At 51.1% G+C, this 24,053-nt stretch overlaps 7 protein-coding genes across 7 annotated transcripts; 2 read left to right on the top strand and 5 right to left on the bottom strand.

The window, feature by feature from the left end:
* Window positions 1-1,720: 1,720 nt before the first annotated feature.
* On the bottom strand, window positions 1,721-3,854 carry aflT (Efflux pump aflT; the record flags this gene model as incomplete). Its single annotated transcript, XM_014689676.1, has 6 exons — window positions 1,721-1,936; window positions 1,989-2,036; window positions 2,105-2,566; window positions 2,626-2,664; window positions 2,717-3,575; window positions 3,637-3,854. 6 exons carry the CDS (start codon window positions 3,852-3,854, stop codon window positions 1,721-1,723), a joined length of 1,842 nt encoding a protein of 613 aa, XP_014545162.1.
* Window positions 3,855-5,692: 1,838 nt separating this feature from the next.
* G6M90_00g050560 (uncharacterized protein) lies at window positions 5,693-6,265 on the bottom strand (the record flags this gene model as incomplete). The annotated part of the gene is made up of 1 exon (XM_014689675.1): window positions 5,693-6,265. The coding sequence occupies one exon, from the start codon at window positions 6,263-6,265 to the stop codon at window positions 5,693-5,695; it is 573 nt and encodes a 190-aa protein (XP_014545161.1).
* A 523-nt stretch (window positions 6,266-6,788) lies between these two features.
* On the top strand, window positions 6,789-7,481 carry EMI1 (Early meiotic induction protein 1; the record flags this gene model as incomplete). Its single annotated transcript, XM_014689674.1, has 1 exon — window positions 6,789-7,481. The coding sequence occupies one exon, from the start codon at window positions 6,789-6,791 to the stop codon at window positions 7,479-7,481; it is 693 nt and encodes a 230-aa protein (XP_014545160.1).
* Window positions 7,482-8,870: 1,389 nt separating this feature from the next.
* YME2 (Mitochondrial escape protein 2) lies at window positions 8,871-11,608 on the bottom strand (the record flags this gene model as incomplete). The annotated part of the gene is made up of 3 exons (XM_014689673.1): window positions 8,871-10,945; window positions 11,002-11,253; window positions 11,305-11,608. The coding sequence occupies 3 exons, from the start codon at window positions 11,606-11,608 to the stop codon at window positions 8,871-8,873; spliced, it is 2,631 nt and encodes an 876-aa protein (XP_014545159.1).
* A 734-nt stretch (window positions 11,609-12,342) lies between these two features.
* cnp3_0 (Inner kinetochore subunit cnp3) lies at window positions 12,343-14,669 on the bottom strand (the record flags this gene model as incomplete). Its single annotated transcript, XM_014689672.1, has 4 exons — window positions 12,343-12,473; window positions 12,535-14,118; window positions 14,179-14,330; window positions 14,401-14,669. The coding sequence occupies 4 exons, from the start codon at window positions 14,667-14,669 to the stop codon at window positions 12,343-12,345; spliced, it is 2,136 nt and encodes a 711-aa protein (XP_014545158.1).
* Window positions 14,670-17,711: 3,042 nt separating this feature from the next.
* Window positions 17,712-18,557, bottom strand: G6M90_00g050520 (uncharacterized protein; the record flags this gene model as incomplete). Its single annotated transcript, XM_014689671.1, has 1 exon — window positions 17,712-18,557. One exon carries the CDS (start codon window positions 18,555-18,557, stop codon window positions 17,712-17,714), a length of 846 nt encoding a protein of 281 aa, XP_014545157.1.
* A 4,762-nt stretch (window positions 18,558-23,319) lies between these two features.
* On the top strand, window positions 23,320-23,976 carry G6M90_00g050510 (uncharacterized protein; the record flags this gene model as incomplete). The annotated part of the gene is made up of 1 exon (XM_014689670.1): window positions 23,320-23,976. The coding sequence occupies one exon, from the start codon at window positions 23,320-23,322 to the stop codon at window positions 23,974-23,976; it is 657 nt and encodes a 218-aa protein (XP_014545156.1).
* Window positions 23,977-24,053: the final 77 nt, after the last annotated feature.

Raw genomic sequence — 24,053 nt, 5'->3', positions numbered from 1 at the left:
AAATCAGTGAGTTTGATTGGATTGAGAAAGACGGTAGAGTGAAGAGAGGGTGTAGAGAGGATGGAGGAGATGAAGAATGGAATGAGAATGAGGATGAGAGAGGTGAGAGCAAAATGTGAGAGGTAGATAAATAAACCAAAGTGGGATGCTTCGATGAGCTTCCACTCTGTTCCAAGGCTTTCGCGGGAGCCCACTCGAACCTTGCAGGGGGCGCCAGAATGCCGCAGCACCTTCGCGGGCAATCGTGCACTTTCTGCCCAATCACGTCGGGCCACAGTGGGGGGAGGGGCAGGTGTTGGTTGCGTCTAGCGCTTTCTAGCCTGCTCCAGTGCTGGAAACAGAAAAAAAAAAATTGTGTTGAGCTTGACAACGGGCGGGGCTGGCAGAGACGGATGTACAAGGTACGTAATTGAGTCACCGGGTGTGTAGGAGGGAAAAAAGTTGCGTTTACCTTCGCCGCTGCCCCGCATCGAGTTCATGGAATTTTCGGGAGGGAGCTTTGGATGACATCAAGTGGCGGTCAAATTTGGAGTCGACAAAGAATCTCAAACGCGCTGCTTTTGTGAGCACCAACAAGGCCGACGGCACAGCCTGGTTGAAAGAGCCTGCAGTGCACACGCCAATCGTTGGCAAGTGAACAGCCCCCTCGGTCGCAGGCCCCAGGTTCCGTCATGTTCAGTGAGACTCGATCGCGAAACACTACGGCGAAAACCCGCACGAGAGAAACGCCTCGAAAACTCAGCATGGCCTGATCATGACCATGTTGACTGCAGTCGACCGCAGATTCCGGCAGCTTCACTATTGCCTGTGCAGTACTCTTCAGGAGCACGCGGTAGGAGCCAAAAAAACACTGTACCAAAGCAGATACTAGACAATCTGAGATTCTGCAATGTCATGTATACTCGATGTTAGGCAAAGGTAGCCAAGCAGTCTGGTGTGCTGATACTTGATGGAAGCTTCAAAGACCTGCTACGGAACTGGCGGATGGTGCGACTCGGCCCAAAGTCAATCCATCCAACTACACCTTTACTGCCCAATATCGGTGGACCAACAAAGTTCACAATCTGGACTGGGAGCTCAAAACCTGACGAGACAACAGGTGGAACCCGTGGGGCGCTTGGGCAGCCTCCATTTTGCAAACCGCCAGACCAATTCTGTCAGCTCCAGTCCGTCGCAAAATATTTTTGGCCACCGAGGACACCCTACTATAACGGCATGTCCTCAATAAGATAGAGCGCGGTAGCCTGGTACCTGATCTGGTCAAGTACTGTTCGCCTCCCGCTGGAAACTATCACGCAGCCAGTCAATGCCGCCTCTTTCCATTGGCCTTTTGCAGCAGCTTCAATTTAGGAGGCTTCCAAGTCAATCCGGGCCTCGGTTGGATAGCTGCTGCGGACCTTCCGGCAGGCTCATTCAGCTCGGCGCATCTCGTCAATTCCGTCTAGTGACTCTGGTCGATCTAATCGCCTGGCTTGCCGAAGCAATATTCCGACAGGATACATCAGCTGCCTCTCGGTTCACGCCGCCGGTGTCTGTTACGTCCCCGAATTGGTCAAGGGGCCATGTGAGAAAGCTAATCGCAGCCGGCATGCTGGATTGACCCTTTTGTACAAACCTTCCTAGCTATGATAGTATCAACAACAAGCACCTTACCCTGTCTTGAAAAAAATGTATTCAAGTAGATTTTGTTATCAACTATTTGACCATTACATTGAAACGATTACACCATCTCCCTTCCAGGTCCTCCCTTTGGGTCGTCTTTACTGTGTGAGCTCTCCAAACGAATGGCCACTTCTTCGGCTTGGGCGGTCCTCCCTCTGATCAAAGTCCACAAGTATGGTTCTGTAAAAACTATGTTTGTATTGGCTTCATCGTCATCGACTGCTGACTGGTTTCCCAGTTTTACGTTCCCGAGGAAGAAGCAGCAGATAAAGGACTAAACCCGTTTGTTAGATTGTCATGACAAACGGGAAGAGAGTCATACTAACCACAACCATGAAGGGAACAATGGCAACGTATGCCCACACAACCCCCATCTACAAGCCATATTCAGCACCAGCGCATTGTTTTCTTGGCATGGCATATAACAGGGAAGCTTTCTTACCTTGGCGTCGTAGACGGCCTGCGCAGCCCCAAGGTCACCCGGTTCCTGAATCTTGGAAAAGTCGCTATGCTTATAATCGAGGCCCGAAGTATTGTTGAAGACTGTCGACATTATAGTCAGGCCAATGGTTCCTCCGAACGGGGTGGCGATAGCCATCAGCCCGATGAGCGCCGCGCGATGCTTCTTGAAGATGCCGATTCCATGAAGAGGCGCAACCATGAATCGCAGCCCGATGCCAACACCCGTCAAGGCCATCATCCCAAATATACTGGGGAGATGTTCATTGTACAACGTCCATGCTAGCATGCCGATGCCGACAGCTTCTATGAGGGTCCCAAAGAAGAGAGGTGGAAAGGTCATTCTAGGCCACTTATTACAAACAAAGGAGCACAGGTAAACACCGACTCCCATTCCAGGAACAAAGTACAACAGCTGCAATCCAGCCTTGTCTGGAGAATAGCCCTGATCCTATCATTAGTACCTTTCTTTTCGTCCCAGCTACCACTATCCAGGTCGCTTACCAAGACCGCAATAAAGTAGATATTGCAAAAGAACAGAACCTAGACTCGTTAGTCGGGGCCTCTCCGAACCTGCGTGCACAAGTCTTCTTACCGAAAACAAGGCCATGCCAGTGGCGATTTCCGTGTAAAAGATCAGTCCAACATCTCGATTCGTCAACATGGCCCACGGAATCATGGCCCTTTGCTTGGGCAGCTTGATAGAGAGCATTCTTCTCGGCGATAGCAATCTTTCCCAGATGAAAAAGGCCAATGAAAATACAAGGCCCAAAACAAGCGACACCAGAACAGGCGCCGAGTTCCAAGAGTACGTCGCACCACCCCACGTCAACGCCAGGACAATTAGACCGAACCCCAGGACAAACAGAACCTGACCACCAACATCCACCGTCTTTAGCCGAGCTGCAAACTTGGACCTCTGGCCAGTCTCGACAGTCTCGTCCAGCTCGGGAATAGGCTGCGGGCCGAGGAGTTCCTTCCGGAGGACGAAAAAGACGGCAATAAGTGCCACGGCTCCAACGGGCAGATTGATCCCAAAGCACCATCGCCAATTGGACCCAGAGAGATAGCCCCCAATGACGGGGCCGATACCATACGACACGCCACCCACAATGGCAAAGATGGCCCAGTTTTTGGCGTTCTCCTTCAAGGTTACGCGGTCGGCGAGGATTGTTCGAACCACGACGTTGAGCCCCGAGGCGGCGACGCCTTGAAAGCCGCGGCCGAGAAGCAGCATGGGGAAGGCGGTGGTGGGAGCGCCCGTACACAAGGCGCTTCCAACCATCATGATGAGAATGGCGGCCGTGAGGGAGACGTACCGGCCGAAGACGTCGGCCATCTGCGCCCAGCAGGGGATGAACGCCGCCGAGGAGAGGGTGAATGCGGACACGATCCAGTTCTGCTGCGACAGCTGGTTGAAGTCGCTTGCGATCCAGGGCAGGGCACTGGCGATGCTTTATAACGGGGTACGTCAGTCGCTGGCGCAAGGAGTTTCTCATGGGAGGGGGGTCTTACATTGTTGCGTCGAGGGCTTGCAGGGCGTACGGTGAAATCAAGCCCAGGATAATCTTCCATCTGTATTTCGTGGCTCTGCTCTTCTCTGCTTTGCACTCCATGCAGGGGGGCGAGTCTGGCTCGCTGCCGTGACGATGCCTGCATGATTTGGGGAGTGACGGCTTTGGCGGTGTGGTTTTCGAAGGGCTGATGTAGCGTTTGTAGATGTATGTCGCCATGGTAGCGGTCCTACCTTGGATTAAGAACGAGTCTGGCGTTATTGGCAAGAATATACTTGCCTATCTTCAAGTATACCCCAATATACTCACCTATCTCTAAGTATATCTTAATATCCTATGATATATTATAGTGTACCGCGTGATAGTTGTATATGTTGCCTGGTTGAATATTTGAAGCCCTCACTTGTAACCCAGCTCCACGTCCAGTGACACTGAGAACAAATGACGAGGTATTTGGGATTCTGGACACTCAGACTCTAATTCATTCAAACGCATAGAGATGGATCTTATATGTATTCAACAAGAATTGCATCTCCACACCAATCACCACGAAATTAAAAAAATTCCATTCTGACGCATGCCCCCGAGGCCTCAACGCCACGCGTAACAGCGTAAGCCAGTACATGTTCATTCCCGAAACACTCGGGCAATGTTTCCAATTGGGAAAATGGTCGAATGGGTTTCCAAAGCCGCACAATCCCCACACATGACACTGCCCTCACGCCGTAAGAAAAGCGAAGAATACGGCAGCCAAGTTGCAACATGCTGCGTGGGTCCGTCATGAGCTGCGCATGCACAGAGTAATTGTCCACTTCGTTGCCAACGGCCATCATTGTAGGGCTGGGTTGAGACACAGGGCACCAGGGGTTTTGTGGCCAATCATCAGTGCCAAATATCATCCATAGATGGGTCTTCGAATGGCTGACCTCTGGCATCTCGAATGAGTATCCCAAAGAGGGAATTCGGATGATGCAGCCCCGGAATGGACCGATGGCAGCCTCAACCGCTCGGCCTCTCCAGCCTCTCGCCCTGCCTCATCCACATAACCGTCTTACAATAACCGACTAATGCTCTGGCTGCAGGAGTCAGGAAGGGGTTGCATACATGGCGTACCACTGCATTTGGGTCCATCATGACTGGATTGTGGAATGATCAGTGAGGCTTACGGTACAGACGAGGCGGCATACCGCGCGTCATGACGCTTCCGCAGTTCAGACTGACAGCCGTTCAAGCGGCCAGCACCCCTGTTTTGTCAAGCCACCTCAGCCTTATGCTTGCTTCATCCGAAATTCTTTCTCTGGTCAGCATTGGATACGGTGGTGCAAATTGATGGTTCAAACATTGCGATGCCATGTGGCCTACCCTACTGCCCAACTACGGCGATGATCGTAGCATGCCATGGAAGAATTGAGCTGTCATTATACTACTAGTGATTTGCAAGAGATTTGACTTCTTTCTAGCCTAGGGTGCCCTGTGACTATCATCTTTGTATGCCAAGTGGTAATGAAGTCCAAGATGCCGAATACCTGCCCAAAGTTTCGCCAAGGACACGCCATGCTGCTTCCTACGGGAGCCGTGTGTTGCTGTGATATGCAATGATTCTATACAACTACTTGTTTACTTATTTTTGCTCAAATTCGCGCTGTCCAACGACCTGACTCATCTTCGGCTCAGTGCAGTCGTGTTGGGCTCGGGAGGCAAAGTAGCCTTTGAGGGCTTGGAGTTTGCAAGCCCGTTTGCAAAGTATCCTGCCGTCTGAGAGGTAACGGACTTGGCAAACCAGTCCAACGCGATATCTGTGGTGCTACCACACCTCGGCCAAAATAAATAGGATGACAAAAATATTTAACCAAATGGCACCTGAGTATCGCGCACTATACTATAATACTCTAGCATATTAGTGTATCCTTCTTCATGGGCAAATGTATTTTGTCACAGGCTAGAATGGACTTCGGTAATGTACCGAGCTGGGACTCTGGCCTAGAGGCGTCGTGGTTTGGAGCGACCGCAGCAGACAAGCCCAACGAGTCGACGTGTTTATTTTTTTTGCACCACCTTCAGGGATATGAGGGCGTGTTTTGTCCATGTTCTGCGTCTTCCGACCCCAGGGGCCTTGAAAAGAACAGTACCCCGTCCAGCGGACTATAGTAATATGGCTGCGTCAAAGTAAACCCTTCTGACTTGTAAAGCCCGATGGCTGGCTGCATCTTGGGCAGCGTATCCAGAAACATTTCGTCGTAGCCAATTTGCGCGGCGGTCTTGATGGCTTGCTGAATCAGTTTCCTAGCGACTTGGCGCCCTCGCGCTTTCGGATAGACATATAGACGCTTCAGTTCGCAGCTGCGAACACCTCCTTGCCGTGACTGTACAAAGTCGTCGTCCAGGTTGAGTGGCCGAAACGCAATGCATCCTAGAACATCGCCTGAAGGCTCGTCCACGGCGAGGATGAGCCCCCCGGTCGGAGGGGCATATTTGCCTGGGAGATTGGCAAATTCTTCCGAGTAGTTTTGGAACGAAATGTCTTCGTCGAGCCAGTCCGTGTACTCTTGGAAGCAGGCTTTGATGGCGGGCAGATCTGTGGAGTTTGCCGGCCGGATGATGACGGGTGTGGGTGATTTGGGTGCTGTCATTTTTGTATGTGCTACTGGGTGTAGTTTGACGAGTCTTGCGTAGCATAAAATTTTTGCATCTCAAATACTAGTCATTTTGCTGTCATGGAGACAATTCCCCCAACCTGCCGGCATCGGAGGGCTGCGTTTTGGGCTGCGAACCCGATGCTGAGCGTCGGGTCATTGATGCTTTTTGAACCTCCCGGCCCCGGCGATTCAGTTAACCCGCACGTCAGACCATCCATTCAATGTTGCAAAGAAACATTTGAACACCACAGGGATGTAACCAATACCATAGCGTACATCATTGGACGGTCGCATGCATATTAGCCGTCGCTGCTTTTGGCGTTTTGCAAAGGAAGCTTCCCCTCGCCCGAATTACGACGCTGCGACCAGCTCGCTATTACAATTCACCATAACACAGACCAGCGTCGCCGAACCGCATTGGTCGACAATCCATCGATACAATCTACTAGGCTCTCGAGTCTACCTCAAACACCATATCATTCTCTCGCCACGACTCCCAACCAACAAATCAAACACAATGGGCTGGCTCTGGTCGTCATCTTCAAAACCTCCTACTGAGGAGAAAGCCGCCCCAACACCACCAACAGAGCAATCCGCCGCGCCAAACGAACCCGTCGACCCAGAGATCCAAAAGTTCTTTGACCTCTTCAAACACGACCCCGAGCAGCCCTCAACCAACCAACGAGCCACCCCTTCATCAGAAAACGAATCCTCTTCATCATCTATAACATCCTGGCTGGCCCTGAAGGCGTCGGCCAAATCCACCGACAGCGACGTACCCGATGCCCCCGTCGGCGACGCCCTCTCCGAGTCCCTCCTCCCCACAGACATGAGCTGCCGACAAGCCTTCGACCTCGCATGGAGCTGCAACGGCCTCGGCGGCCAATTCAACTCGGTCTACCGCTACGGCAATATGCGCTCCTGCAGCGAACACTGGGACGACTTTTGGTTCTGCATGCGCACGAAGTCTTATACGGGGGAGTTGAAAGCCAACATGGTCAGGACGCACTACCGCAACAAGGCGTACAGGAGGTACGGCGACGGGAAGCCCAACAGTGAGGACGTGTGGGAGAGGCGGACGGAGAGGATGCCGCCCGGGTCTGCGTTTAATGTGCCGGTGGATGCACCCACCGTTGGTGACGACGAATGGAGGCGGATGGAGGAAGAGAGAAGGAAAGGCGTACGGAAAGATATGGGATACGAATCATGAGTGCTGTGAAGGCATAAGGTTGGACATTCGATGGTGTATTATTTTCTCTGCTTATTGACAAGTCTATATAATGACGTAGACGTGGCCATGATATATTGGTGGTCTAATGGTAGCTTCAGCATGAAAGGACTCGTCTTTACCGCCCTGTAGGAGAAGTATTGATATTGCGTAGGCCACACTAGCGAAACCATTCCCTTTTCTTGGTGGCTTTCCGTATAACGGCGAGGATAGTTCAGTCACAAGTGTCGACTTTCCAAACGCCAACTTCGTCGAGACCAGCCACCCATATAGTTTCAGCCTTGATGCGCCCGTGTGCGATGCTGCTTTATTGCTTTGTCTACGCGATTTGAACTGCATTTTTCTAGCCTCGCGATGCAGGCCACAACACGTCAATCATGCATGTCGTTTTGACATGGGCAAACAAGCGTCTTAACAAGAGCAAAGATAGCCGAGGCTATGTATTCGCCCCGAAAAAATTGCATAGCCTGTTATCATCGGGCGCTGCGAACATATACCAGGCGACTCCCACAAGACGTCATGCTGTGTGAGAGATTTGCACGTTTGATGAGCAATGTTCCCACGACGAGGACATCAATAGCGACGAAGGTGATGAATAGGAAAAGCATGGTCATTGAGACGAAAAAACCAAGCCATGACCTAAATATCAAGGTTTGAATTGTATCGCACATTAGTCAAGTGAAATAACAGGCATGATACGTGTATTGTGCAAGCGTAAAATCTGATAACACAGTATTGGACTATACCGGGCCAAGAACAATAAGAGACGAGAAAAATAGACCGTCTGTACACGCATCGTGACGCCCATGACTTGAGATATGAGAGTATACACGGCATGCAGTACACAGATGTCAAGGCACACCTTTCTAGACAGATGTATTTTGTAGTGGTTAATAGATGGTTGGGAACCTTTGGTCGGTTTCGAGACTTGTGTGTGTTGGGCGATCGGGCCGACGGGGTTCAAGGCAGCAGCCAGGAAGCAGACGAAGAAAATCTAGTAAAGCAGGGATCAGTATACCACGGTATATTACAGTATACTACGGTATATTATAGTATACTATAATATATTACAGTATACTACGGTATATTACAGTATACTACAATATATTATAATATACTACAGTATATTATAATATACTACGGTATATTCTAGTATACTATAATATATTATAGTATACCACGGTATATTACAGTATACCACGGTATATTATAGTATACTACGGTGTATTACAGTATACCGCGTAATAGTACATTGGGAGCCGTCGCAAGAGAAAGGCGGCAGTGGATATAGAATGAGCAGAGCTTTTGTAAGCGTCGCCATAGCAAGAGGTGTCTGGCGCTGCCAAAAAACAAAGGGGATATAATGGTACACTAGTACTCCTCCACGAGTACCTTCTTCAGTCCAACCATCTGCTTCTCCAAGTCGTCTATCTTGCGCTGGCTGGCGTCCAGCTTCTCTAGCAGGTACGTCACCCGGCCGGCCGTCTCGAGCGTTTGTCTCGGCAGCTGTCCCAGCAAGGAGAGCTCCGTCTCCACGGCGTCAATGGTCTTGGCTTCTGTCTTGGCCATTTCCTTCATGATGGCCATGTCCATCTTGGCCTTGAGGACGCGGTCTCCGACGAGGACGGAAAAGGCAGCTTGGTGGAGGGGTTTGCCGGCGCTGATGAGCTTGGGGCGGCCCTGGTGCGACTTGAGGGCGATGAGCTCTGCGCTGGCGAGCGCTTCGAGCGCGGCCTCGCCGTCGGCGGCGTTGCTCGACGTCGACGAGGCAAAGGCCGGTGAGAGGAGCACTTGGTGGTAGCGCAGGGACGGGGCATCGGCGAGCGACTTGATCAGGTGCCATGCCTGTTCGGCGGACCACTTCTTGTCCGACTCGGTCGTCTTGCCCATGAGGAAGATCTTGACAATGTCGGTGGCCGTCTCGCCGACAATTTCGTCGACGGCTTGGCGTGGCGTCTGGCCAGCTTTGATGCGTCTTGACAGGAATTCCAGGTCTGTCAGGCGGCCGCCGAGGGTTTCAATGCACTCGTCCAAGCCTGTGAGGTCCATGTGCTTGGCCGTCTTTTTTCCGTCCTCGACAGATGCTTTTGCACTCTCGGGATTGTCTTCGGCAAGTCTGCTGGTGACAAAGTTCTTGGCCACCTTGTGTTCCAGGTCCCCCAGCGACAGCGTGCGGAAAACGCGGTCAGGCATTGCCCTCGAGAGCGGCTTGGAGTAGGAAGAGTCCGAGGTGAGGAAGATGACGTGGGCAATGTTGTTCTGGACAAGGGAGGCTGCCCAGTCGGCAATCTTGTCATACACAATCGTTATCTCCTCATTCTTGTGCAGATAGTTGTCAATGACAATGACTGGTCTGTTTTCGGGGTGGGCTTCCAGATATGCGTCTTCAGACAACTGCGCGTCCTTGTCGTGCTTGGATCGGGACGACAGCCCAATCTGCTTGAGCGCGCCCGTCGTGGTATGCAGGATTTTGCTGACTTGGGTGTCCAAGGTTTCGGAGAAGCCTGCCTTGACGCCGGTGGTGCTCTGCACAGCCAAGTCGATCAAGCTGCTGATGCTGTTTGCCCATGAAAAGACGGGCCGAAACCCAACCGCTCCCGCCAGTCGCTTGATGGTACCAGCCTCGCCGCTGGCATCCACAATGGGCTTGCAGTCCACGAGGAGGACATTCTTGCGCCCGGCTAAGGCTTGATCCATGACCATTTCGCTTTTGCCCGATCCTCTGGGGCCCGTAATGACTATAAAAGTGCTACCATCGAGCCAATTTTGAAGCTGGTCAATGACATCGCGTCGATGGTTCCATACCGTATTCAAGCCGTCCATGTGCCTGCTGCTTTTGAAGGAAAGGCTGTCTGTTTGAGACTTGAACCATTTGTACAGTCGCGATTCGGTGAACCTCAACGAGTGTGAGACATGGAGCTTGATGAAAAAGGTACGAATGGGGTCGAAAATCATGACTGAAGCACCAGCCAGTATGGCAGCAAGAATGGGGATAACGATACGCGGGTGGCTTGTCAGCCAGTTCCATATGCTGTGCGCCTTGACCTTTTTGACGTACGACAGTCGGAGTAGGGTTCCCGTCTTGCCACCGCCCATGGACTCGGTGACGACGAATCCATGCATACAGTTTCGGGCCATGATGGCATCGCTCAATCTGGGGAAGCCAATTTGGGCGTATTTTGGCACAACCTTGGAATCAAAAGGCTGAGGAAGAATATCGGCAATCTTGCCATAGCGGCGAAACATGCTATACAGGTTCTCCTCGGACAGCTCCTCGGCCGCCGCGCCAGGCTCCGGAGGTACAAATTCGACCTTGACCAAACTCGAAGGAAATCGATACAAATCTTCGAGCCACGGGGTGCCTTTGACGAGACGGGCCTTGATTCCCCGAAAGGGGCTAAACCATGGCTTCAACGGATGCTGCTCCAGCTTTTCCAAAAGCGTTGCTAAGATTGGAATGATGAGCAAAAGTTTCGGGTGCCGTATCATGGAAGAATCTTACATTCAATTTCTGATGGACTGATGCTCGCGTCATATTGGACCTTGACAAATGCACCTCCGTCTTTCAAGCGTGGCAGAATCTCCGTCACCTTGACAGGCATGTCCTCAGGAATAGCCCTCTTTACAAAAGCAATTGGGTCCAGGCTGCCGCCGCTGCCAGACGCGCTGTAGAAGCGGCGCAGCAATGCCGTCATGTCGCCATCAGTTTCCGTGGGATATCGCAAAAGAGAGCTCAGCTTCCTAGGGAAGATGTCTAATGCAAGTAAAGTCAGCCTGCAATCGTGTGATTAGACAATATGCTTACTCTCGAAAAAGAACAGCGACTCATTGGGCTTTACATCGAAATGGCCCGTCTCTTGTTCCTTGTTTGCAGATGACGACGATGAAGATGAAGCTGGCTCAGAGGCGGGCGAGGACGGAAATGGGGTCGCAGGGGGCGTGGGAGGAGCAGCCGTACTCTCCCAAGCCCGGTCTGCAAGTCTGCGAGGGAAAACATGACCGCTTTTGCGCCAAGCAACGGCGCCGAGGAGAGGTTGTCTGAGTGAAACCGTTGATCGCACGATGCCAGGATACCTGGTCACCGTGGCCAGGCTCCGTCTGGGAATCATTGCACCGAAATCACGCACAGTGGGGTGCTGTCCCTGTGAGCGTCGCACTCGGAGATGTTGATCGGGTTAATCGTACTCACCAACCATGTGCATCGTAACCGTTGACGGAGACAGTACTTACTAACGGATTTACCAAGTTCAGGGTTCGCGGATGACGCTTTGGCTCCGTCAGGAGCTGACAGGAAGCTGGGCAAGCTCCACCGCCAATGAGGTCATCAGGTTCGCAGACGGCACGATTTCCGATTAGATGTAGCACGTGACTGTTGATGAACTGGACATCAACGACGAAAATTGCTCGGCGGGCTTACCTTTTTACTAGGTGTACTTATTTTTTACTACCTAAGTATTTACTATTTAAATAATTTTTTTATATAATTTAATAACATATTTAAGTATATATTAAGATATTATAATATATTATTATATATTATAATATATAGTAGTATACTGTAATATACCGTAGTATATTAGAATATACTTAAAAATAGGTGGGTATATTCCTGCCAGCGACAGCACTGCACACATCTCGCATTCAAATCAGTGGATAGCCACGATGACGCCGAACCCACAAGTCCATTAAACCTTGAAACAAATCACAGCCTAGTACATTGACCCAGAAAGCAAGTATATTCATCAATGCGTATGAATCCCAGTCCCAACGCCAATCCGTGGTATTTGACCCCCCGCAACGCCCATGGTATGCCATAAACACAGCCACGATATATACACGCTCGTCATGTCTTTTGCTCTTCCTCATAACTCCCCTCAGGTAACTCCTCCTCCAGCGGGGGAGCTACCTCGCACGCCTGAGCGAAAAAGATGCGAGCGGGAACTTCGTAATCATTCGTTATGCTGTAGTAATTGCCTACGAAATGGTCAGAACCTGTGCAACAATAAAAATGGTGCAAGTAGTAGTCACAACTCACCCCGTGGTACGAACCACGTTCCGCCGGCCGATATGCGAAACTGCTCCTTGTTAATGGTCACGAGCACTTTTCCATAGTGCACAAAAAACACCATGTGCATCTTGCGCGAGTTCTTGAGCCGCTTCTCCGCGCCCGGGGGCAGGTCGACCACGCCGGCGCCCATAAATGGCAGCGTGAGGGTTTTTGCGAAGCGAAACGTGGCCAGGGGGATGTCCTGCGTTTGAATGGCATCCGCGGAGATGGCGAGTCGATCTTCTACCATTTGGACTTCGTCGGCCTCGGTTGGTGGGTTGAATTCGTGCTCTGGCTCCCAGAGCACAATGCCGCCTGATATTGTGCCCTCATCCATCTCCCAATCCTCGAGCTCCTCGTCTTCTTGCACGGCTTCTCCCACCGCGACCGACTTGGCCTTGGTTCGTGTTTTGCTTCTGGGCGCGCGTCTTGACGGCGGGGCGTCTTCAGGTATGCGTATGACTTGTTTCGTGGACGGCAAGAGAAAATCGCCCGTTTCGACGCCATCTGCGTCCTGTGCCTCCTCTTCTTCACCGCGGACGACTCGCTCGCCTCGCCAATACTCCAGGGGTCGGAATGACCGTCGTCCTGACCGCGTCTGGGTGTCGGAGGCTTCATTTCGGACAGACACCAGCCCTCTAGACCTTGGCATGGGCGGGGCGCGTTGTATTTCCATGATGGTCTCGTCGCCTTCATCGTCTTCGTCTGCTGGTTTGGTCCGTCGCTCGGTTTTCCTCGGCCGCCCTCTTCCACGCTTGACTGGTTTGACTTCTGTTTTGGGTATAGGTGGTTTGGGTTTCGAAATTAATGGTGCAGTAGTTCCTCTTGATGCTGCAGTTTTTGGCCTTGATAGGGGCGGCGGTGGTGGTAGTGGCGGCGGTGGCATACTCGTGCGTTGTCGCTTTTCCCTTCTTTCCTCCTCCTCGTCTTCCCTTTCATCTTTCTCGGACTCGTCTTCCTCTGCAACTATTTCTAGCGATGGCCGTTTTCTCGTCCCGAAAATCGATGGTATAGGCTGAGGTTGAGGCGGAGGCTTTCGTTGGGGTTGCTGTATTGGCGACGGGTTCGCCGGTGATGGCTTGGCAGATGGTAGCCGTGGCTCCTCTTCAGGAAAGTCATCGTTGCCTACTGCAGGCGGCAAATCGTCCGGCCCTTGATCAAATCCTGCTGCCGTAAAGTTGTCGCTGTGCATAGCATTCACCAGTTGCATGGATTGCTCCACCATGTCTGACATTGTCGGGTCGTTCTGGTGTCCCAGTATAGGGTCTGAAGGTGGATTTGATTCATCGTCTTCTGAACGCAGGAGAGACGGCCTCGACGTTTTCAAGCCGTTTCCCACGTCCTTTCCAGTCGACAGTCGTGGTTTGCTGGAATGGGCGGCAAAGTCAATTTTCCGCGTAACCGTGTTGTCGTCTAATAGGGTGCTGCGCGAGGGCGACGAGGGGAACTCCAAATGGGGATTCCTCTTGGCGGGAGAGTTCAACTTGGTCTTGATGGGAGACCTGCTTTTCGGAATGGGATATGTGATGCTGTGTCGGTTTTTGAGCAGTGTCTGAGGCCCTGGACCACTGCCTTGGCAAATGTCAGCGACTGCAACTCTGTCTCGTCGGTCGTATTTGTGGGTACACTTACTAGACGCAATACTCATGTCTGCGCCTTCAGAATCGCCAGACACATCGTCGTTGGAGGCAGGTTTCGCTTCGTGGGGAGAAAAGATGGAATCGATGGGCTGCATGCCATGTTCGTCGCGTTCGCCTCGATCTTGGAGCGTAATACCGGTTTTCCTTTGAAGAGGTTTTAGTGCAAGGGAACACGAGGGGAAATTTCAGAGCGCTTCGTCAGGATGCAACGTACCGACCCTGCTTTCCGAGCTGGTGAAAAGCGTGCGGCTCAGGCCGTGGACGTTTGACGCTCCGCGCCATGGCAGCGAGGGGAGAGAGGCGTGGAAGCCAGTGCAGTTGTGCGATTATCTTTTGCGCGCGCAAGTGGACGTAGGCAACCGGTGGAATGAAACCATCAGCTTCGAGTGCGCAAGGGAAGACGACACCGGTGGCGATGGTGACCACGTTGGGGTCGAGTGGTAGATTTGGCGACGCGGTCAGCGTGTTTGTCCGATGCAGCATGACGGAGTGCCAATTGACCCTCCCGTGTTGAGGTCGGCTGTGACCTAAGTATCTGGTACCTCCTGTGAGGCAGCCATTAGCGTGCGGCTAGTGTGGCGAGGGCTGTCATCACTTTGTACCTTGGTACTTTAGTCGCCAGTGCCTGGGTGTGGGGTCGACATTGACCTGGCCCAATCCCTGGCCAAGCATCTGGCATTGATCTAATCTGAATGGTGACTTGTCGCTCGTCATGGAGGGTCTGGAAGACATGGTTAGGGTTAGGGTTAGGGCTACATCTACAGCCTCACTTGAATGCCTGGCTACTAGGTGAAAGACCCCTCGCACTTTACAAGAAATGCCAAATCTAACAATACCAAGGAATGGAACGAGTTCTTATGATACGAATTTTAGTAACAAGGTCTTTATTTATCATTTCCCACGAATCCTCCGCCCGACACGTAAGACGTGTATAAATGCGCCAGTGCCTGATTCTCCAGACTCAGCATGCAATGAAAAGTCTCAGCCGGTGTGCCAACAGGCTTCGACCACTTGGCGTTAGGCATAGCCGTTGGCAGATTGGCTCAGCCTTCAATTTTTCTGATCATTATAGAGGCCAGGCGCATCTCGCATTTGGTAACCGGTCAATACTGCTATCATGTGCATAAAGCTTAGGTCCACCACGGCTGACAAGAGGCGTTGAGAAGGCGATTAGCCACCAGACTGCCCAGAATTCGCGGGAACACGAGCCTGGCTCTTATTAAGAGATGAGTCCTGCTTGCGTTTCACCAGAATCCTTTGCGCCTATTCCTGCTAATTTTGCCTTTTTACTTCAACATGCAAGCGCAATTATCAACACTTGCTGTATTATTGTTTTGGGCCCCAGTTCTAGCAAGTTGTCTCGATAAACACGAGGCCCCTGGAGGTATTACAAAAGCTCCATATATAACTCCTCCCAACATACGCAAGAGAGAGGTAGACACCTGCGGCTTCGTTGATGGCAATCTTGGTATAAAATCTACCAGTCCTGTTGATATTCTTTTGCTAATTAGCCTCGAATAGGCGATGCTTTTACGTGCGGTCCTGGGGGTACCTGCGCCTTCTACACCGCAACAACCGGTTGGTACGCTTCACGGCTTGGGTGCAACTCGGCTGTGTGGGGATATTGTGTCCCCTCGGGAGCGCAGGACTGTCTAGATGCCGAGACTTGTAGTTCACGATATGGATCAGTTCTCTTTTGGTATGTTTAGCTGCCCGCCTGCACATAGTTCACTTGTGGCTCATGTCTGCACCTTGATTACACAGCAGCTCTGCATCGCCGTATTGTGTATTTTACGAGTTTCAACCCTCAACTTCGGCGACTCCGAGGTACTATGCCTGGTTTTGCTCCGATTACCGTCCATCTTCCACACCTTTAACTGTCCGCTTTGGCCAGGCTGCTTCAACTACCCCAGAGACAACTACCACTACACCGTCAACAACTACTACTCCTCCGTCAACAACTTCCACTACACCGTCAACAACTACCACTTCTCCATCAACAACTACCACTACTACTCCTCCGCCAACAACCACCCCGACCCCTCCGCCAACAACTCTCGACGCAGGCACGATAGCAGGCATTGCTTCCGCGGCTATTGCGGCTGTGGCTCTCATCGTGGCGTTATGGAAAAAGCGCGTGCGATACTGGCTAAAGGTAATGCTGTGTTGTTTTCGGGAAGACGAGGTAGGTATTCAGGGAGAGTGAGTAGTAGCGTATGCCGTTGTCCTACGCTGGTCAACTTGTTGTATGTATATGTACTTCTTGTCTGACAAAAAGAGGCCAAAACTCGACATGGCCCTGCATTAGAATGGACCGCACATGTCTATTTCCACGCCTGCGCCCGTGTACCACGCCTTTCGTCAACCTCCTGGCGAGTTTTGCCCCGGGGGGCCGGTTCTGATGTATACCAAGGGACATAGATTGTGGCAAGTTCGGGGCTGAAAACTCTCCGGGGCAACACAAAGCATATTTATATTATACGGCGCCGCCACATGGGCTTTGGAAAAGTCAAACTCCTTGGGTGTGGCCAAGATGCGAGCTTGGCGGACAGGGTGCCTGCCAGGGTAACAGGACTGGAATGTTGAGAGCAAGCACTTCGTAGTCTCCGCCCAACTTTTCAAAGGGTCCAGATGGTAAATTCCGTTCATGTGGCGCATCGTCGTCTTCCCAAATAGCTGGTCTGCAATGCCGACTTCCGATGGACGGCGCGGGGCTGTGGGCGATATCCGCCAGACGCAGTCGCCCTCTCAACGCCATTACCAGCACAGGAATGGGCCATTGACTCAATAGGAACATAATTGGGCTGCCTAGTAGCCTGATAAACGGGGGAAGCCAAGCACAGCCCGCGTCGTGATATCCCTCGGCAATATTACGTGCATCTTGCAGGGCGAAAAGTATAGAAATAATAGACTGGTTGTATAAGCTTATCGAGTTACCCTTACAATTGAATGATTTCCCGGCGTAGTCCGTCTCTCTTTACTGTAGCACACTTTGTGCTATTAAAGTTGCGGCATAGCTTAATATGACATGAACACCTTGAGGACCGTTTGTATTAGACGCCCATAAACTGTCTCGTTCAAAGTCTTCTGCAAATCCACACTGGGTCAACCAACTCTGGGCTCATGTTTTTGAACCAAAAAAGGGGGATAGTACCGTCAAGGTAGCCACGGGAGACGCGGGCATTTTGATGCCCCCTTTCAGTAGCAACAAAAGGCGCAAGGCATGAGCATATTACTATCAAAAATCGGGGGAGGTCTACGATTGATTCACTAGCCCTACTAGAATGGCCAGATCCAGGGAAATTTTGTAAACTCGGACATTGAACAAGCGAAAAGTCTTGATGAACACACAACTGCCCCTATGGGACCCCTCGTCTCGCAATACACATTTTGAATGCCAAGTTTGCATAACGCGTCTCACCTTGAAATTCAAACATGTTTGCTGACCGCATCACAAGGTGGTCAAGTGATAAACGCTGATCCTCACGACAGACATCCTGCAATTCCCGTTGAGCTACCATTGTCTCATCCTTCTAGGCGCCTTTCCAGCCACCCTTGCATAGTACCCTCTCTCCAGGACTTGGTAGCTTCTTCCAACTCTTCAGCCGTCCAAGGACCGAATTTCTTGGACTCCGCTTGTCCATCATAGTGTTTGCTCTGTGATTGCTTGATGCGTTTCAGAGTGGCATTATCAACCATCCTTTGCCAAAAGGCCTTGTTGGAATGGCTCAGCTTGGTTGAGTAGGCCTCCCATAATTTTGGAAGCAGAGCCACATCCTGGGCCGAGTACTCGCATATCTCCCTTCGCAACGGCCGTTCGTTGAACACCTCGTAACGTCCGCCCTTGTTCGGGTCGTAGAGTCGCCCTGCCCGGTCCTTCATCTGCAACCAACTTTGCTTTTGCGACTCTGTCATTGGGCAGTCGTATTTGATGCAGTTTGCCAGGCCTGTGATGAACCTGGCAGGGGGACCTCGGCGTGTTGCAAACTCCATGACTTGCAAGTCTCTGATACCGCCCACTCTGATGCCATAATGGATGAATAGCGCATCGGAGTCGTTTTGAATGTCGAAAAACACCTTGGGAGTATTTTCAGACTCCAATATGTTTTTGAGACTTGTCCCTGTTGTTGATGTGGCCGTGAACGCTTCTTCTCCCAACTTGAAAATGTCGATGATATAAGTCTTTGCGGTTGTTGCCACATGGACTGATAAGAGAGAAACAGAGCCGGATCGTCCAAGCTTGATGCCCTCCAAGTCCACGAATAGTGATGGGGGATTAGATGGCAAACCCTGTAGTTTGGTCAAGATTGTCTGAAGGAGCGGTATGGAATCCACAACTTCCCAGGTGGCATTAGAGTAAGGGATTGCCATTTTCAGTCTTGGCTTTTGATCAGTGTATCTGTGACAATAGTTTGTAGACTGAAAAAATGGCTTACAACGACGTTGTTGAGAGCATCTAACAGTCTTGAGCGTCGGAGAGGGGCCTCTATTTATATAACGCAGCGATGAGCCTCTGCCCGGGGGTCTCGTGATGGTAGGTCTCATGTAACACTCGCCAGGTTCGAAAGGTCGGTCCGTGTCGTGATGTTGTGACACCCGTGTGATAGTGTCCATCTGGAAATTTGTATAATATCCCGTCACAGAGGGCACGTCTCTCTCATCTTCAGCTGTGTGTTCACTTACAAACAGTTGCTACAGTCATGGCATGCCAACTCAAAAAACATGACTCAGCCGCTTCCGTCTGGGTATCAATTTCGGGCACCGAATTGTTGCTTGGCGGAACGACCCAGATTCAGAGCAAACAGCGAAGGACACTGAGTCACTACAGGCGTTGACGACGTTTACACACAGTGCCTTGCCGAGATTGAAAACATCTGTGCTATCAAAGCATGCGGTTTGTTACCGCAAGTTTCCCCGGCCGCTCTCCAAGGAGAAGCTTTTGTCAGTTGGGCGGAACTGCCATCCTTATCGTGCTTGGCCCGATCAACGCAATGTAACCCTGCACATCAGACCTGTGAACAGCGTATCCGTTTGCACAGTCTGCAGCCGGGAACCAGGTTACTTTTTTTGTACATCTCCATGGAGTCTTGAGGAAACATTGGCTGTTGGTATCCGCGAAGTTTGCCCATATATCCAGCCACAAAATCCGTTTGAGTGTGGCAAGGTGCAGGCAAAAAGCTCCTACGGGGATAATATCCAATGAGAACATGGAGTAGGTACAAAACGCTGCATCTTACCGCACTCAAAGAGATGAGGCTGTGATTGACGGTGAAGATAGAAAGCTGCGTTACCAAAGACTTGGCTTCCTGGTGGAAATTTCAATAACCATTTGTCTTTGTTCCAGAAGAATAACCCTGCCTTGGTGTCTTGCCACTCCCACCGCCACGGCCCCAGTGTCTTGCACTTGTAGAGCGTATTCTGTGAGCAATGGCGCTTTATTTGTATCTGCATCGACCATGGTAGTACTGACAAACGCTTTTCCTCATTCGCAGGAATAAAGATGCTGTGCACTGCGGCAGCCGCGGTAGCCTTGAGAGGATTGTATATGTGACAAGGACTCGTCAGAGGGCTTGGACCGAAAAGGTTCAAATTCAAAGATAATATCAAAGAGTGTCAAAGGTCGTTAGTTTTCTAAGAGGAAAGGAGAGAATATTAACTACTATATATATATAAAATAAACGCTTATACTTAAGGCTCTTACCCGGGCACGTGTTTAATTTATATAACTAACAGGTCTTTTGTGGTGAGGTCCCTTTATTGGGCTTCACGATGTATTGGGCCTTTTCCGTGTCAACAGTATACGTCTCGGTAGAGCCGTCAACGCGTTGATAATGTCCATTGACTCGGCCCTAGACCACTACCATGTTCCTGGCGACAGATTCACCCAGTCGTCAAAGATATCTGTGTTATTGGCGTAGGGATTCATAACGAGCCGGACCAGCCAACGCAAATACCGTTTCTGTCTGTCACCCTTCTCATCAATAACAATGGTGGTCTATCAGCACTTGAATTCGGCACAGTGACAGAAAAGATTCAAAGCCAGCTGGCGCAAATATATGATTCGAAGCCTTCCCGCACAATTGGAAGGCGTGTTCGAACGTCGCTCAACGCCCTGAGATTCTACATCTCCCTGGCTAACTCGTCTGTCGATATCAGGCCGTGTGATATCCCTGCATCCAAGTCGCTGGATCTCTTTGAACGGCCAACGACGACAGTCTCGCGGCTAAACACGGCGTGTTCAAAGGACAGCACCCCGAAGCCAGTCAGTCCACGGGGATAATGTCAACCGATAATATAACAGCCAAGCCCGGGTAGCAGAGATGACGTTTTCTGGTACTGTATTTTTGTCAGATAAAGACTCTCAGTAAATGAGGCGCTGCTGGAGAGGGATGTTTGATTGCTTTGCGAGCCCGCCATGGTGAGCCCTACCTGACATGGGATACCAGTATGGGCGATGAAGGATATGGCGAGGCAGTCAAGGAGTTCTTTGAAGCAGTCCTGCGTATAACATGCAATGGTGCAGCATCCAACGGATGAAAACTCGGCTTTCTGCAGATTCTGACAGAGACAGTTGACGAGATGGCGGCACGCTTGGGGGCGTCTTTGGCATCTTACTTTCTGCATTCCACTCGACCCTCAGCCAAATATTTAGAATAACAACAGAAACTGTCAGTTCCTTGGAGCAGCAAGTTGCCGCCCTTTGCTGCTTTGTGGCGTCCGCCGTCGAGAGTCTTCAGACACATACACCGGTGGGAGAGGGTTGACCGAACTGTCACGCACGTGCTGATACCACTTGCAAAGGCATATCAGTCCACGATTTTGCAGCCTCCGTATAGCCTACTGGAGATCAGGCCAAAGCCACGCGTTTCATGAAACCTCGCATGTGGAGGGCCAGCTGTGTCGGGGATCCGGCCAGATCCCAGAGCGTGGGCCGTGTACGAAATGCTCTGGGAGTTTGCTCAAGGATTGAGCCTGTCAGTACAGGGGTGGGCAATCAGATGTAACACGAATATATGCGGGGAAGGCATTGGAAGCACATTACATGTTTGTGTGGTCTTTGAATTTCCATGATGCCAGCGCACTTGTAGTAGTCAAGGAATGGTTGTTTCTTAACACTTGGAAGATCGTCCTGAACAGTGTCACACCAGTTCAACTTGTTTTCATCTTGGCAGTCCAATTTTCTTTTATAGCGCTCTCACGATGGGCAATTCATTGTAAATACGAGTGCTCAAGCAAGTACCCTGCTGTCAGCGTGTTTATCAGCTTCAACCACTGAGTCATGGAGTCAACAGATCCAGTAATGGCGGCCCTTGTCAAGTATTCACATCTTGGGGCTCTCTTTTCTGGGGCCCGGCACCTACAGAGACCCGGGCATGTCTCGGCGATGATTGTATACCAAATTCATGTTTTAAAACATATAAAAGTCCAACTTAAAAGTTACTGCTAGTCATTTACCCTTGGCTACGCCAATGTATCTTGAGTAGCATCTCGAATCTTCAAGATCCCAGCCCGTGGTCCCGACCGGCACGCCACTTGCGCCGGCACTCGTGCGATGTGGATGATTAAATCGGGCTCATGGAGTTGAGCAAGCGATGGTGTTTGGTACGCTGGTAAAATACCTTGTCGGCAGCTCCTGGTCGAAACAACCCGAGACCACATTCTGCCCAGTCGGTTACCGTCGCCATATACACCCCCTGTCAAAACGACGATCGACACAATGACTAAGGCGGAGATTCTTTGGATCAGCGAGTTTCATCCCGATTACCCGCTGGCAACTAAGTGGACTAGCCACTTGAGCAGTGTTTCAGATTGGATCCCCGTAATCCCAGGGACGATCATTTAGCGATGGACAACGATTACCGCCAGCTTACACGCGGATTTGCTTCCCATTCGCCGCCGTTGTTCCGGCCGCAGCCCCTCGTGCGTTCCTGGCCGGTATATATCCAGCTTGCCAGGGCAACTGATGAAATTGACGGACAATGTTGTGGCTGGCTTGGCCAGGTTTGCGTGAAACTGTTATTGCCAGGAGCACACACGCACCCGGCAAATGTGACAAGGGCTGATGGCTTGGAGCAACACGACTCAATTCATCTAATAGCAGTCTTTGGTATCAAAGGCCCTTGGTTTTCCTCAAGGCCTCGTTGACCAAAGGGGTCTGTAAATACAAGAAGTCGGTGAGGGACTTTACCCAATGTCTTGTGACGGTAGCCCTCGTGTAACCGGCATTTCCGTGTGACAGCAAATGCTCCGGACACAGCCCGAGATATGGGTGGATTCCGTCATCTCCGTTTAATATATTCTTGTTTATATTAATCTCACAGGTTCATCATGCACGTGGCACAGCCATAATTGCCGCGAACTGTGCCGGATATTGCAATCTCGGGGACTCGTGTTTTTCTCCTTATTAAATATATGAATTTCCCGAGCGCGCCGCGTTAAAGTGCAATGTGATTGGAAGCCTTTGCTCCTTGCTTCGGGTTGCTAGTCGATGTGATTGGAAGCCACTGTTCCTTGCTTCGTGTTGCTAGTCGCCCCATATGACTGTTTCACACCATTTATGCGGTTCTATAAAGAGTGGCTGCTTACTCCATCCAACGGTCCGAATATAGTTAACAATGCCGTGGCTAAATCCCTCTCATCCCTGCTCCGAGAGCAAACGGTTTCTTTACGAGCACACAACGACAGGGATTAATCCCCAGACTTTGTCGCCTCGGAAGCCTTGGCTGGCATACCCGGCCGTGGTTTGTATCCGGCTGATTGCAGCGGGTTGGGACCCTGATGGCAACTTGGGATGACAAGGAACACCAGGTTCCTGCTGGTTTTAGCTGAAACTTGACTCTATAAACATCTGCTGATGGTCTCGCATGAACCAAATAGTGGTAAACAGTAATCTCCTGTTATGAGGGGACATGTGGGTGGTCTTTGGCGCGCTTCTGTTGATCTTATCGAACAAGGTTGCAAACCATGCTGATGTGCTCGGAAGGCGAGCGGGATGGGTTTTGTGGGTTGACAAGATGGTTATAAAATACCGTGGCTACGTCTCGAGACGATGAGCGCCTCGATAAGATTCTCATTGCTTTCCACGCCATTTCAAACATTTCTTCTTCTTGTCACTCATTTTCAATTCGTCACCATGAAGTTCACCGCTTCCATTGCTGCGCTCGTCTTGCTGCAAGGCTTTGCCATGGCCTTGCCGCAGCAGCCCGGTGTCCAGGCCGTTGGGGAGAACCGGCTTCCCCTGACGTACCCCAGGGCCAAGGCACCGCACAAAGGCGGCTCCTGCAAACCTAAACGTCCGACTCCTGTTGGCCCGGATGTCCCCAAGAACACGACTCTGCCCGGCACCGAGCCCGGCGACAATCCAGCCAAGCCTAGCCCTCCAGACGAGACGGGAGGTCGAGACCCCGGCGAGATGAAGGACGACTACCCTGACAAAGACAAGTGTGGTCAAATTGACAGCAATGACTTGACAGCATGCCAATGTACCGGCTTTGCCGCGTTCCGTGCTGTTAATCGGATGGGTGTAACAAACTTCACCCAATACGGGCAATGGGGCGACGCGAAAAACTGGGCAAGTGTCGCTCGCCAAGGAGGTCTTACCGTCAACGACACGCCTGCACCTGGAGCCATTGCCTGTTCTGGGAAGGGCCAGTATGGACACGTCGCCTTCGTGCATGCTGTGGATGGTAACCAGCTCCAAATCGAGGACTACAACGGAATCGGGGGCAACGAAAGATATGGAAACGGGAAACAGCCCAAGTCTCAGTATGACGCATTCATTCACTTTTAGAAAGTACCGCCTTTGATAGGACGATGCTGGGTTTTCCGTCATTTCCAAGCCAAGTACATGTTGTATGTATTCTGGCT

The sequence above is a fragment of the Metarhizium brunneum genome, chromosome 2, assembly GCF_013426205.1.
Source record: "Metarhizium brunneum chromosome 2, complete sequence".
Taxonomy (NCBI): Eukaryota; Fungi; Ascomycota; class Sordariomycetes; order Hypocreales; family Clavicipitaceae; genus Metarhizium; species Metarhizium brunneum.
Note: the sequence above shows the minus strand (reverse complement) of the source record. Positions and strands in the feature narration are given on the sequence as shown.